The sequence below is a fragment of the Populus euphratica genome, unplaced genomic scaffold, assembly GCF_000495115.2.
Source record: "Populus euphratica unplaced genomic scaffold, PopEup_1.0 scaffold57.1, whole genome shotgun sequence".
In the NCBI taxonomy this organism is placed as follows: domain Eukaryota; kingdom Viridiplantae; phylum Streptophyta; class Magnoliopsida; order Malpighiales; family Salicaceae; genus Populus; species Populus euphratica.
Window position 1 is genome coordinate 46,802 of NW_011499919.1, and position 13,998 is coordinate 60,799.

General features: G+C 35.3%; 2 protein-coding genes across 3 annotated transcripts; one reads left to right on the plus strand and one right to left on the minus strand.

The window, feature by feature from the left end:
- Positions 1-1,832: 1,832 nt before the first annotated feature.
- LOC105134906 (uncharacterized) lies at positions 1,833-5,639 on the minus strand. 2 transcript variants are annotated; one of them, XM_011039493.1, is made up of 3 exons: positions 5,199-5,277; positions 3,561-3,728; positions 1,833-3,377 (listed from the first exon to the last, which is right to left on the minus strand). In XM_011039493.1, the coding sequence occupies exon 3, from the start codon at positions 3,280-3,282 to the stop codon at positions 2,287-2,289; it is 996 nt and encodes a 331-aa protein (XP_011037795.1). In that variant the 5' UTR covers positions 3,283-3,377; positions 3,561-3,728; positions 5,199-5,277; the 3' UTR covers positions 1,833-2,286. The 2 variants fall into 2 exon arrangements, with proteins under 2 accessions (XP_011037795.1, XP_011037794.1); XM_011039492.1 differs by lacking the exon at positions 3,561-3,728 and having other exon boundaries at positions 5,199-5,639.
- A 2,875-nt stretch (positions 5,640-8,514) lies between these two features.
- Positions 8,515-11,673, plus strand: IQD11 (IQ-domain 11). The gene is made up of 7 exons (XM_011039494.1): positions 8,515-8,706; positions 8,876-9,347; positions 9,486-9,604; positions 9,686-10,042; positions 10,165-10,383; positions 10,573-10,704; positions 10,807-11,673. The coding sequence occupies exons 3-7, from the start codon at positions 9,530-9,532 to the stop codon at positions 11,416-11,418; spliced, it is 1,395 nt and encodes a 464-aa protein (XP_011037796.1). The 5' UTR covers positions 8,515-8,706; positions 8,876-9,347; positions 9,486-9,529; the 3' UTR covers positions 11,419-11,673.
- The last annotated feature ends 2,325 nt before the right edge of the window (positions 11,674-13,998 follow it).

Here is a 13,998-nt window from a genome sequence, read left to right on the forward strand (position 1 = left end):
AAATCAAGCTCTGCTTTTTCCCTTCTTCCTCGAGTTTGCATGTGTCCAGGCTGAACAGCATGATTGGTGATGGTGATAGTATCCATTGCGAATTAATCTTCGCTGTTAAAACTGCAGTATTGTCAAGCACAAGGAGAAGTAGAGATACACCTCTGAAATCCGACATGAAGTTCGATCCATCCTTTGTTGAAACAACGAAGTTCTTGTTAAAGAAAATGGTGCCGCATTGACCTAAAACTTTAAAGAAAGTGGTGTTTTTTAGTGCAAATATGCAGGGGTCTGGATCAAGAGGGAGTGTTTCTATAGGAAACAAAGAGCTGGGTAATTTTATTGATTTGATTTCGACTTCGATGGTTTATGAGAGTTGGCTTAACTGGCTTAATTAATAATCCTAGGAATGTAACTTATTGGATTAAGGACCTACGGAATAATGAACATTCCATGCTTAGAGAAAATGTTTGGATTCTTTATGGCTTAGCATTCCCATGGGAGAAAGGCAGATTGGCGACTGCCGATATAGTTGTGAGGGAAAGTATTGTGAAGGAATTATTGGGTGCTTTTGAATAAGGATGATAGTGGTGCGTGGGTAATTTTATTTTTTCTATTTAGTTTAAAAACCCCTAGCTTGCATTTCTTCTGACTAATTGAAGATAAATATTTCCTAATAAGATTTTGAATTATGATTTTTATGTGGTTATGTAGAATTCTGTGCTGGTAGAATTTTGTGTTGCCTTCTTGTATTGTTTCCTTCGGCGTCAATTAAGGGATTATATCTTGACATTTTTCATTTAGAAAGTCATTTATAGATTTTGTAGTGTTCATGCTTTGCACCGAGGGTTTTGAATCTGTTGTTTCAGCTGGTTCCGGAGCAATTTCGAACAAGTAGTTTATAAAAACTTCCTCTACATTGAGTATTTTGTTTTACATGGTAAAAAGCACCTTGATCAGCTCCAGAATCCTGATACTTGGATTGTCATCTTTGAATGTCAGTTTGGCTGAAACTGAAAACCCTGAACACTGAATCTGTCATCTTTAACTGAGTATTCAAGCTGTCATTGCCGTCCTAACTCGGAACTGAAAGAGACCCCAATCTGTATTGTTAATCTAAGGCCAACAAGAAGACTCTAAATTGAAGCAGACTTGAAGAACGACAGGGACTTCGTGTAGAACAAGAAGAGCTGCAGAGTTTGTGAAAAAAATAGGCCAGAAATTCTTCAGAAGGACTTCAGAGGGCATTTTGTGTCAAAATTGAGAGCTACCGAGTATATTTTTTACTTTAGATGGCTGCTGGGTGTTCTTGAGCAAATCTAGGGGTGTTAGTTTTAGCTTAGAGAAGCTATAATTGCCATTCCTTAAACCAGCCAGACATGAATATACTTTTACAGATCATTGCTTGTATACTTTGTCTCACTGCCACATTTTGCAGTAAAAGAAGGGGAAGATTATATTCAGATGATTATACTCGATGTTATAGGTGGATAGCACTCCTATGTGATCATTATGTGCCAGTTTACCTCCCTTTCTGCTTGCTTCTTTCCTGACCTTTGACCAGCTGTTTGCTCTAAACTTCTCTATGAAATTGTCTGCAAAGTTCTATGTTCATACGTTTTAGTTCTCCCAGTTTTTCAGGGATGTCTACAGGTTCCTTGGAGCAACCAAGACAAGAAATTGACCATTTGCTCAAGCTGAAGCTAAAAATGTGTTGATACATATGGTTTCGGTTACAACACATTACCAAAATACCTAAGTTATGTCATCTCCTGAGAATCCAGCATTACCTCATCTGGCTTCACAATTCTGAAATTTACCAAAAGTACTTTCAACAGTAGAGATAATCGAATCACCTGACTTGAACAATCAGATGTCAGTACAGAATTAACCACCCAAAAGGGGAACTGTTTTGGCAGGTTCACATTCAATTTATGATACTGCACAAGATACAATCCAGAGGCCTAAATACGCCATTGATGACAAATTCCAAAAAAATAATAATAATAATCTGTTCGTAGATTTTCTAAAGAAATTGCATGTATGAACTTTTGAACACCCAGTAGGATTGTTTCTTTCTTTATTTGTCAGGGTGTAGTGTGAATTGCACACAAGAAGCATATCTTTGTGAGTCAAAGAAATAAACAGAAATCTAAAAGCTTGATGGCATCTGCAAAAATCTGCTCCATTTGATGCTGTGAATTTCTGTCATCTTCAGAAATATGAGTTGGCAGCACAGGCATCTGTTTCCCAGGCAAAAGGAAAAAGAAAAAAGAAAGAATATTCAACAAACATTGGCTATTCAAAAGCAAAACTAACCCTCCTCTTAGTTCTTCCTCCACTCCAGGAATGACCTGTTTGAAAACCATCCCCTTGAAACCTTGTGCTTTCGTAGCCAGTTATATGTTGGTGAGCACCTTCCCTCTGCCAGGAACCCTCATTCCGGGTTTCCCAACCACCACCATGTTTTCTGAAATCCAAACCTTTTGTATTTTTACCATAATTATCCCACTGTTTCCAACCCTGTGAATTGCTGCCGTTGTCTTCCCATTTTCTATCTTTAGAAGCTCCACTACCCTGAAAAAATCCGTTTCCCCAAGATTTGCAGTCATTATTCCATTTCCTTGATTCATGCTGTTTATAGCCCCGAGAACTATCCCTCAAATTGCCCCACCCTTTGTCATTTGCAGGGTCAACTCCTTGACGGCTATGCTGCCAGGGGTTACTGTTGTTATTCCAATCATTTGACTGATCAACATGGTTTCCACTATGATTCCATCCCCATGATTTATTACCACAGACACCCCATGTCTTGCCCTTCACAGCTTCAGATTCCTGAGAAAAGCCACGCTCCCAGGGGTTATCAACTTTATTTAAATTACTAGATTTGTTGATATCAGAATCCCATTGGTTCCAGCTCTTCGCTTTATCAATCAAAGACAAGCTGCTTTGCATATTGTTATTACTTTCCCAAGGATTTTTAGCATCATCTGTATTCTCATAACACCCATTTGAAGGAATGGAGACAAACTTCCTTCTTTTTTTGTTTTTACGCCCTACCTTGCCACCTGTATCTCCCTCATAGGGGACAAAGAGATCTTGTTCCAAGTCCTTGATGACTTCAGGATCAATGTAGGCATTCCACTTTATTTCATCGATATATAAATTTGGATCAGGTGGAGAGATGCCACAAGAGACACCATTGATCTCTGCCCAGAAGCGTTTTTTAGCATTATGAAATGCCTCTTCACCTGCTGAGTCATCCCAATTGAGTATGTTACCATGGCAATACATATACTTCTTAGCATCTACAACCTTCCGCCACGGTACTGATCCAATCAAAGAGCAGAACTTCTTTTCCCATGAAGGAATACCATCATCAACAAAGCCTTCAAAAGGTTAAAAGATAAATTAATTAACATACCTTAAAAGAGTATATAACATACAGGGAAAGGAATTTATTACCAAAACAGAAAAATCTATCCAAGCATTATCTCATACACAGCCTATAATTTAAAAATCTAGTATGCACCACATAACATGAAGAAAAAATAAATCGAAAATCCCCATACCTATGAAACCACAAAAGAGCTGCTAGTGCGGAGTTCTGAATTCACTCAGAATGGTGGTTCACAGTCCTCCTCAACCAATGAAGTAAAGGACTGAAGCTAGGATAAGAAATTCCATTGAGGCTTTGTCCAAAGTAGAGAAAAGTCATGTATAATTGCCAGCACTAAAGCCTAGCAATTTACAAGAAGGGATAACTGGGAGATGAAAATAAGCTCAAATTCAAATGCATAGAATAATGCTAATCTTTTCAAAGCATGTTGCTCCATTCTTATCTCCAAATTTCTCATTATATGCAAAACACCAATAAATTAGCCAAAAGGATCCTCTAAATATGGACTTCCAAAAATCAGTTAGTCAATAAAAGCTGTTTTGCTTAATCAATTTCCACCATTAATTACACTATTAGTGTTGGACCTGACCAAAGTCCAAAACTCCACCAATTTTAGCAACTTAGAGATGGGTGGGCCAAAACTCAACAGAATGAGGATGCGATCTGCCGTTCCTCAAGAAGACCGGTGTAATATCATGTAATTTCTTGTTTAATATGTTAGCTAGGATAATAGCAAATCAACCCAAGAGGTTTCCTTTTACGTTCGTCAGTTCTAGCTACAAAATCTTCACCCTCCAAAACAATGCATTCTTCATACAAACAGCTAAGCACATGTGTAAAAGTAGCCGCATAAGCAATGAACATAAAAGGAGTAAAATATTTGCTTCAAGAATAATTAACTGCTGTCAGCTTATAAGAATAAATTCCTAACAAGCAACATCTGTATATGTACTAAACCTGACCGAAAGAAGAAAAGAAACAAATTTAATTGCTACTATTAAAAGGAAAGGGAAAATCATGGCCAACGAAGAACAGCTAAGAAATCCAAGTATAAACTGAGTTAGTATTCTCCCAAAAGCTACCACATCTAACTCTCACCGTCACGAATCACGAATACAGTTAATATCTATGCATTAGGATGAAAACACATTGAAATTGATATAGATTTGGTAATGTGATAAATGCCTCTTTGATATATATCACTTTCCATGTTAAGTAATAGTAACTAACAAGCATAGCGAGCATATCCACACCTTAACCTATTGCTTTCTTGTTGTCATGTTCTTGTTCTTATCTACCTTACCCCGAATGAAAAACCCTATTTTGAAACTACACCAACTATACCATCTCTGAATTTAAAAAACTCTTAACATGCAGCATTCACTACAGATATGAATGTCCAATCTCTCCTACCATTTTCTAAGCTACCAAACAGGACATGAAGATTCATTTTTTTAACTAATATTGCACCAATTATAAACAACTTGCCAATCAAAGTTTCGTTTTCTCTTAGCATGCAACACTAAAAATTATCAAAATTTCCATCCTTTAACCACCATTTTCTCAGCTACCAAACATAACACCAAGAAAGCAACAATTTTTTAACTCCCGACTAGAAAAACAAAAACCAACTAAACAAATCAACCAAACAAACATAAACAGATTCTAACAAAAACCCATCATGAAAAATAAAGAGTCCAACAATCCCACATAACCCAATTCAAATTTAATTGCAAAAAATAAATATATGCAAAAAAAAAAAAAACCAATAACCAATACATACATAATCACAGATCGAAACAATACTTACTTGAGTGAGGAGGAGATTCAGGGTAGACATAAGAATACGTTGTTGATGTTTTGTTAAAGAATCTACGTGATGGACGATTTCTCCAATTTCCCATTACACTAAACAAATCAAAAAACCTCCAAAACAAATCAAGATTCTGTCTTTTCACTATCTCATTATTCGACAAAGATAATTACTTTAACAGTGAAATAAATTATGTAAAAAAGTGTGGAAATTTGTTGGTTTTGTTTGAAGGAGAAGAAAGACGAGGGGGTAATGGAAGAGAGAAGGTTGGATTTCGTGTGAAGGTAAGTAACGAGAAGACACAGGGGCATGAAAAGAATGCTTTGGTTCTGTTCTGGTCGTAGGAAGAGTTTTTGCTTTACAAAGGTGGGGTTGGGAAGCCCCCTTGCAAAAACAAGAAATTTGTGAGATTTTTTTTATTATTCAATTATCCATGCAGCTATAAATTATAATTTTTTTCAAATACAAATTTTTACCATAATTTAAGATGAAAAACAAGTTTAGACAATAAAAATAAAATAATTTTTAAAATTATAATTAATCTAAAAACATCTTTAACCAAACCACATGACAAAACAAAACCAGACTCGAGCTGGGCCTTTCTTTTAACTGAGTAGAAATTTGGGGGTTTTGACAATTTTATATAAAAGAGTAAAGATATTGAGAAGATAAAGGTGAAACTTAACAAATCATCATTTTATTAAAAAGGGCACAATATTCTTTTTTATTTCCTTCTTCCGATAAACAGGCAAAAGGCTCTTTCACACCAGAAGAGATCACCACCAACCAGGCCCTAGAACGAAAGGTCTTTTCAAAGGTAGAAAGCTCACAGGCCTGAAACATGGCTGTGCAGTTCTCAGAGGATGTCATGGGCTTATGTTCTTGTTCATTTTACAGAGTTATATAGGCCTTAAAGGAGGCTGGGCCTAGAATTGAGTTGGATCCTAGGAAAGATAGCATGTCCATTAAAGCCTGTGAATTCTGAACCTGCAAAATCAAGTAACTTAAAGTGCCTGTTTGAGAAGATAATTTTCCTCGTTAATACACTAAATTATTTTGATGGAGATACTTTACTTAAGAACTTATCAAAAATATTATTTACTGTTAAAAATATGTTATATAAAGATTAATTTTACAAGTTAATTTGCAACCTAGTTGGGCAAGGTCAACTTCAAGGGACTTTTTTTAAAAATAAAATAATATTTTTTTTAGGAAAATATAATTAATCCGATGATTCGTAAGTTAACCAAATAATTCAATGATAGCCATACCATGTTAGACCCTAAAACGAGTTTCAAAACCATGAGAGGTCTTCGGTTCAAATTTGCTATGATTTTTTTTCTTACATTGAGGTATTTAGTTTTTTGTTTCCATAAAAAAATAATTCTTGAACATTGCTAAATGGGAATCTGACACAAATAAATTATGTGAATAACATAGTATAAAAACTATGTTTTTATGAACCAATGAAATATATCTAAACTCAAGAGAAAATATAGTCACCTTAAAAATGCTATTATGTTAGGCCAATTTTATTATTTTATCTATATTTTTTTGGATTCTATGTTTTAATTCAATATTTTTTTCTTTTATGTTTCTAGGATTTTTAATTGTTTACTACTAGAGATAGGATCTTGGTCTTGTAAATATTTTAAGGAGATAATCATTATATATTTTATTTTATGACAATAAAAATATAAATTTGGGGTTGATATCTGCAACTCTCTTCATTGAGTAAACATTTAATATTTATCTATGTGCTTACATTATTTCTAGTCTATTTAGCTCGAGCCTACGGCAAATGGTTATATACATAGCTTGTCACAAGAAATCTCAAAAAATAAATAAATAAAGATCAATGTAAACTTAAAAGAGGGGTAGAAACTTACTAACCAATGAAGGGACACATAGTGGAAGAAGAAGGCTTTACCATACCCGTTTTAGATATTTTATTCGAGAAGTAATGTACTAGAAAATAAGAGATGGTAGTGGGAAACATGTACTGATCCTCGGTAGCCATTTGCAGACTGATAGAATCTGCCAGGCAAGCTCTGATCTCCAAAGACTGTTGATTCTTTCTGAAAGTAACATGGAAAAATGCACCATTTTCAAAAACCATAAAATAAGAACATAGCTGTAATTGGATTAGATTTGGATACTAACGAGAACCTCTCTTATTGAATTCCGGTTTCAAATTCAGTTGGATGTCAACAGGTGAGGTTAATGTTTCGAGATAAAAGAGATAATATATTTAATGTTTTAAGATAGAAAAGATAGTATATTTAGTTGAACATGTAGAAATGAAAACATAAAATAAATGTGTTTTTGAAATAATTTTAAGGAGAATTTCTGTATTTTAAAAACAAAAAATACATGAAAATACACTCCTTTTATTTTTATTATTTTTTATTTTTTTATCTCGAAATACTAATTAAACACTATCTTATCTTAAATCCTAGCGCTATGGCTAGAAATCATGAGTCAAAAACCACTCAATTTGAGGCATTGCTATCATGAGCTCCAAAGGACCACTGAATTATATGCCTTGAATAATCGAAGGCCTTGTGTTAAACATGCAAGTGTCTTACCAATGGCTTTAATCATTCATCTATTTCCCATAGCTTTTTTGACTCCCTTTCTTGTAATGATGCAAGTCCATCGACTTGGCCTGTTTGTCACTATGGAATTTCTGGGTTGGACTCTAAGACTGAGTGACTAATTTCTGGGTTGGAATTTCCTCTTCAATCATGTTTTTGCTCGAGGAGTCGAGTTATCGCCGAGTTTTTTTACTTATTAACAAGTGAAACAATCCCTACTTGGTATGAAAGTTCTAATCAAAGTTAAGGCATGCTCATAAACTCCAAGCTTTTGTTCTGATCTTTGTAATTCCACTAGCCATTCAGTCACAATGTAGTTGAAACAGGAAGAAACCAGTGAGACAGTGATTGCATTAACATTATCACCAGCACCATTTTAAGCCCATTAATTCCACCTTGCTGGGCAGACCAAAACCTAGACAGAGGAGTTAAGGTCATGCAGGTGGTTTTAAGAGAGTGATAGAGAGGGGCAACTGCGGCTCCATAAAGGAAGGAGAGTTTTCTTTCATTTTTTTTTTATTTTTTCCCCAAAAGTTGAGTAAAATTATGACATCTCCTCTCCTCCGGGGGCCCTTACACAGCTGTCTTTCCATCTTACAAGCTAAGTGCGTTTTGGTTTCATCTGCACATTCCCACTCAGCTTTTGCACATTGGTACCATCCCCACTTTGCTCAATAATAGTCCCCTCACTCTTGTATGCCTGAGCAGAAGTGTGCACATGTGCAGGACACTGCACATTTAACAGTCTCTCCTTGTTTTGTTGTCATTTTAGGAGCAGCCACATTCCTCTGTTTCACAAGGACTTTGTGATGATGACCTTGGAAGCAATAAAAGACATGCCATGAAGGGTGGAGAGTAGTAACCTGGAAAAACTGAGGGCTCAATTCTTCCTTTTGGGAAAAATATAGGTACTTTATGGATTCACTAAAAAGTTCTAAATTAAATACTCCGTTTGTTTTTTTCGCGAATTTTTTCTCAAAACTTAATTTGAAAAAAAAAACTATAATATATATATATTAAAGAGGTGAAGAGGGTAGTTCAATAATTTCAACCCCAACAAACATGTGTACATGTCAGGTCTATCAGAATTGAGAAGTATGAAAGTTGGAAAAAAGATGGGAGGTCCCATGAGCCTTGAGAAGGATGTTTATATGAGGTATTTTCCATGAAAGTAAGATGGATGGCTCCAAGTTGTTTTTATTTTTTCATTTTCCACCTCTGCACAGTTCTTGCTTAAAGGCCCACAGCTTTATACTGATGAAACTCATCATGGAAAAGATGAATGATTGCATAGAAATACAAAACATACCAGCAAGAATGCCACCAACTAGGGAATTAACAAACTTTTTTGGTGTTCGTGATTTCAGTCTATTTTCATTAGTCTCTTAGGGACTTTGCTATCACATTTCTTGGTGTTTGTGTTTTGAGAATTCAAGGAAAATCATTCCTCCTCAGTTTCTTAACTGTGACCCAAGCCCTCAAGACTTGGATCTTTATTTGAAGTAGCTTTTCTTGTTTGACTCACCAAATACCTTGATTTCAGGAGATGGTAAGCAATTGGCCTACTTTACAACATCGAAAATCTTCATGAAATTTAGCATTTTCTAATAAGTTTAAGATATGTGTGCAAGTTGAATAATAAAAAAAAAAAGAAGTAATATACAAGTGCTTGGTGAGAACTTTTCAGATCATTGAGGATCTCACAATATTGTGTAAAGTTGTGGTGCTTCAATGGCTAAGAAGAGAAGCTGGTTCTATCGAGTGAGAAGGTTATTCACTTCTGACACACAGTCAAGACAAGAAAAGGTAGGTAGTTTTTCTCCTTTGTAACATCTCTCGATGTCTGTCAAAATGCATGACTTGATGTATTATGTGTGTTATCATCAGGAAAGGAGAAGAAAATGGATGTTTTTTGGAAAGTTTAAGGTCAAGAATAGATTGGCCTCCATTGCAGCACCATCATCACCACTAAGAGAAGAAGCAGAGAAGGAGCAGAGCAAGCATGCTCTAAGTGTTGCTCTTGCCACTGCTGCTGCTGCTGAGGCAGCTGTTGTAGCTGCTCAGGCAGCGGCCGAGGTGGTTTTGCTCACTGGTGTTCCTCATTCTATCAATGAATATGAGAAAGAAACCGACCATTTAACCTTCAAAGTTCAAGGTGATGCCCCTCATTCCACTCATCAACGTGAGAGGGGGATCAAAGAACTTGCTGCCATCAAAATTCAAGCTACCTTTAGGGGTTACCTTGTGAGTTCGTTCAAGCTATTCTCTCCATTTGACATCAAAGTCCCTTCTATATTAGCTCAATCAATTGATTATTGAAAGCTTTTCGTAGAACATGCAACAATCTCAACTGTTCTTTTCGGCAGGCAAGGAAAGCTTTGCGGGCGCTGAAGGGGATAGTGAAGCTTCAAGCAATTATCCGAGGGCGAAACGTGAGACGCCAAGCCATGACTACTCTAAAATGCTTGCAATCCATTGTAAATATCCAGTCACAAGTCTGTGCAAAAAGGATCCAAATGGTGGAAGGTGCTTGGACCTGTAGTGAAAATAAACAGTTAGAAAATTTGAGTGACAAGATAATAAAGGTAGGTATAGAGGATCTTTGTTGTCATCTCAGCAACCCAATCAACACAAAACATCTTGGTATCTCAAGTCCGTGTCACCACTTCAACTCTATCTGGACCCAAATTAACAACCCTAACTACATGTTGAAGCTATCAGGTCTGTGCCATGATATCTGAATAATGGAAGGATTTCTTTTTTTATGTTTTCAGATGGATATGAATAGTGAAAGAAGATGGGATGGCAGCCTTCTGACAAAGGAAGAGGCAGATGCCTCGTTTCTAAGCAAGAAAGAGGCCGCGATTAGGAGAGAACGGATAAGAGAATACTGGTTCAACCGCCGGGTAAGCCTCACTATCATGGCACGTTCACTCTTTAGATAGCTTTTCATTGAGCAGTATTTTCTTAGAATGGATGACAAAAAAAACAAAAAAACAAAATTTCAGAATTCAGCTGAATCGGAGCGAAGCAAGCCAAGTGGAAGGTGGAGGTACTGGTTAGATCAATGGGTGGATACTCAACTTGTTAAGAGTAAAGAGCTTGAAGACTTGGACTCAGTTTTAACCTCAAATCCAAAGCCTGGAGTGGATTATAGAGGAAAGCAGATTAAACTGAGAGGTTTGCAGAGACTGTATCACCTTGACAGTGTAGATTCTCCCATTTCAGCTCCAAGAAAATCCTTCCATCGAAAGCAGTGCTCATTGGGAGAAGACAATTCCTTTTCTAGATCTCCTGTGGTTCCAACTTACATGGCAGCAACTGAATCTGCCAAGGCAAAAACAAGATCAATGAGCTCACCAAAGCTAAGGCCAGGGAGTTTTGATGCTTACTCTGACAGCTATTCGCCATGCAAGAATAAGCTTTCTCTGATATCATTAACAACTACTGAAGTGCCAAGCAGTGCTAGGTACGCAAGGCCTGGTGCTTATCAGCAAAGGTCTCCAAGCTTGAAGGGCCTTCCGGGTCCGATAAAATGTAACCGGCCAACGTCAAAAGATCTTAGCTTTGATTCAGATTGCTCATTAAAGACTTGGGATAAACAAAGTTCCTTTAGATGACTTCAGACTTGAGTGGTTGAGTGCAAGTTTTGAGTGCAGATGTAAACACATACAACTTGAATGGATATATGTGTGTCTAATTCAATTTGTTCTCCTAAAGCAAGTAACTGTTCATGAAGCCATATGGCTGGTGTATAGCTTCAACATCTAGGATACTTCTTCAGAAAGAACAAATGGCCTGCTAGACTCGATTCTGTTCATGCCGTTCCTGCTAATCAGCACTCTGAAATATGCAGCAATCTGAATTTTTCTTCTCTTGGAGGCATATAAACTGGAGGATTTAACCTGTAAATAATGTATCGCTGTCCATGAAAACTTTACAAGCACGTACATGCCTTCTACTTTATGAGCCATGACAGATGAAAAAAAAAAAAAAAACAGAGTCTAAGTTCATTTATTTTTTACATTTAAATTACTCGAGACAAAAAAATAAATAAATGAAGATAATGAAGAGAAAAGAAACATATTTTCTTTACTTCATGTTTTAAAGTGACAAAAATTGATTTCAAAATTGTCTTTGCAATATTTTTATTTTATGTTTTTGTTTCTAATTCTTTTACCAAATATGTTTTTGTTTTTATTTGTTCTTTCTATTTATAAATATATTGGTTTGGATGTAGATAAATTATATAAGAATTAATAGGAAAGTATTTAAATTTGTATGAAAAATAATTAAAAAAAAACCCTGGTTGAACCTACATGGCGACGATTATTATAAAAAAAAAAAAGAAGTAGGTGAAAATGACATGAAGATAAAAAAATAAATAAAAAAATAAAACAAACCTTGCTTGGACTTGAAGATGATTGTGAGCCATAATGAAACTCTTGAGAATATGGGCCTTTTATTTTATCAGAAAGAAGTAAGGTTGGGCTTATACCATACATAGTTTCATCGGGTGTGGCTTGATAGCTTCTAAATCCAAATATTGAAGAAAAGGGGGTTGGTGGATGATTTCATTGCTTGCAAAAGTAAAATACTGACATATTAAATTTATTAAAATAAAAAAAAAATTCCTTAATTTATTTTTTAAATAAAATCCTACATATATGTGTTGCAAGAACATGTATAGAATATGAAGAAATTGTAAATAATTTTAATTGTTCATTCTCAAAAGAGTAAAAATAAAGAATTTGTCATAAACAAAAAAAAAAAAACCTGATCCGTAATGGCCTTTTCTATATTTAGTTGAAGGAACTGTAATTAAAATTCTTAAAATTACTACAAATTAATAAGCAGTCCTACTGAATATTTCATAAATTTCATCTTTTTTATCCTAAAATTACTGCAAATTATTTATTTATTTTTCAGTTTTATAATGATGTTAGTATTTTCATTTAGAAGTGCTGGCCCAAATCTCTTTTTTATCAATGGATCGAGAAGGAAATGTAAGAGACAAGCACATAGAACTCAATTATTGGTCATTAATTGAAATCCATTCTCTAGAAACTAAAAATTTTGGTCACTTTCTCGTAGTTATGTCTTGACAGCCCTCATTTCAACTTGTATCGTAAAGGCATTACGCCATTGAACAAGAATAGTGTGCTCATAAGCAATAACAGCTAGCTTATAGCCCAGGGACGCCTTCGTGGCTCTCAATGATTGATCAATGACTGTTCTTCAAAGCCCGTGATGTAACCTGTAAGAAGGTTTCCAGAGTGGGATTCCAAGAACGAAAGTGAAAGACAAAGAAAAATCATTTTGGTGCAAAAGTTTGATCAATTAATGCTTCTATGGGCAAAGAATCAAGTTAGAAATTTGTCAATTTCTTGCCTGGCCCGGTCTGATTCTTCATCTGCCAGCCCAGATGCGCATGAAATATTGGATAAAAGTTCTTAAGGTCCTTGCCATTTTAGCAATTCAAGCCACGGCTAGTGAAGGGGATGCATCAATCACCCTTTTCACGTACCTCTTCTCTTTTCTATTTTATTTGGGAATTTATTGGGTCTTTAGTAAGCAATATGATCGGTGGAAAGATAATTTATGCCACTAATTTGTAGTTCCTCTTCACTCGCATTCATGTGGAGCCAAAGAGAGGTATCTATCAAGTTTATGGCGTCTAACAAGAACCCTAAAGAGTGTCAACTAAGTCATCTCCTCTAGAATGGGAGAGGTGTACAAGAATTCTAGCTATGAATTTGTTCCTTTTCTACAACTCTTATTTCTCTCTCTTCTGGTGTTGTGAATTATTTGGGGATAGAAGGATTTTGACACTTCAAATTTTATGAAATCAAATTCTATTATTATTATTATTATTAATATGGATATCTGGATTAACTTGTATGTATGTTTAATTAATTTTATAAACTTTAAAATTAATAATAATATAAATTTTTAGTGGAATTAAAGAAATTCAAACTCATAATTATTAATTAGAATATAAATATAAAACATTGAATTATCCCTCATTTATGAGATCAAACTTTAACAATGAAAGTGAATGGATATGTCAAGAAAATTCAGATATCCAAAGAATCTGTGAAGGGCATTGCTTCCACTTGTGAAGGGCATTGCTTCCACTTGTGAAAGCGAAGGTCTACCACCATAGTTGTTATATTCAAGATGACCTTGATTTCCAGCAT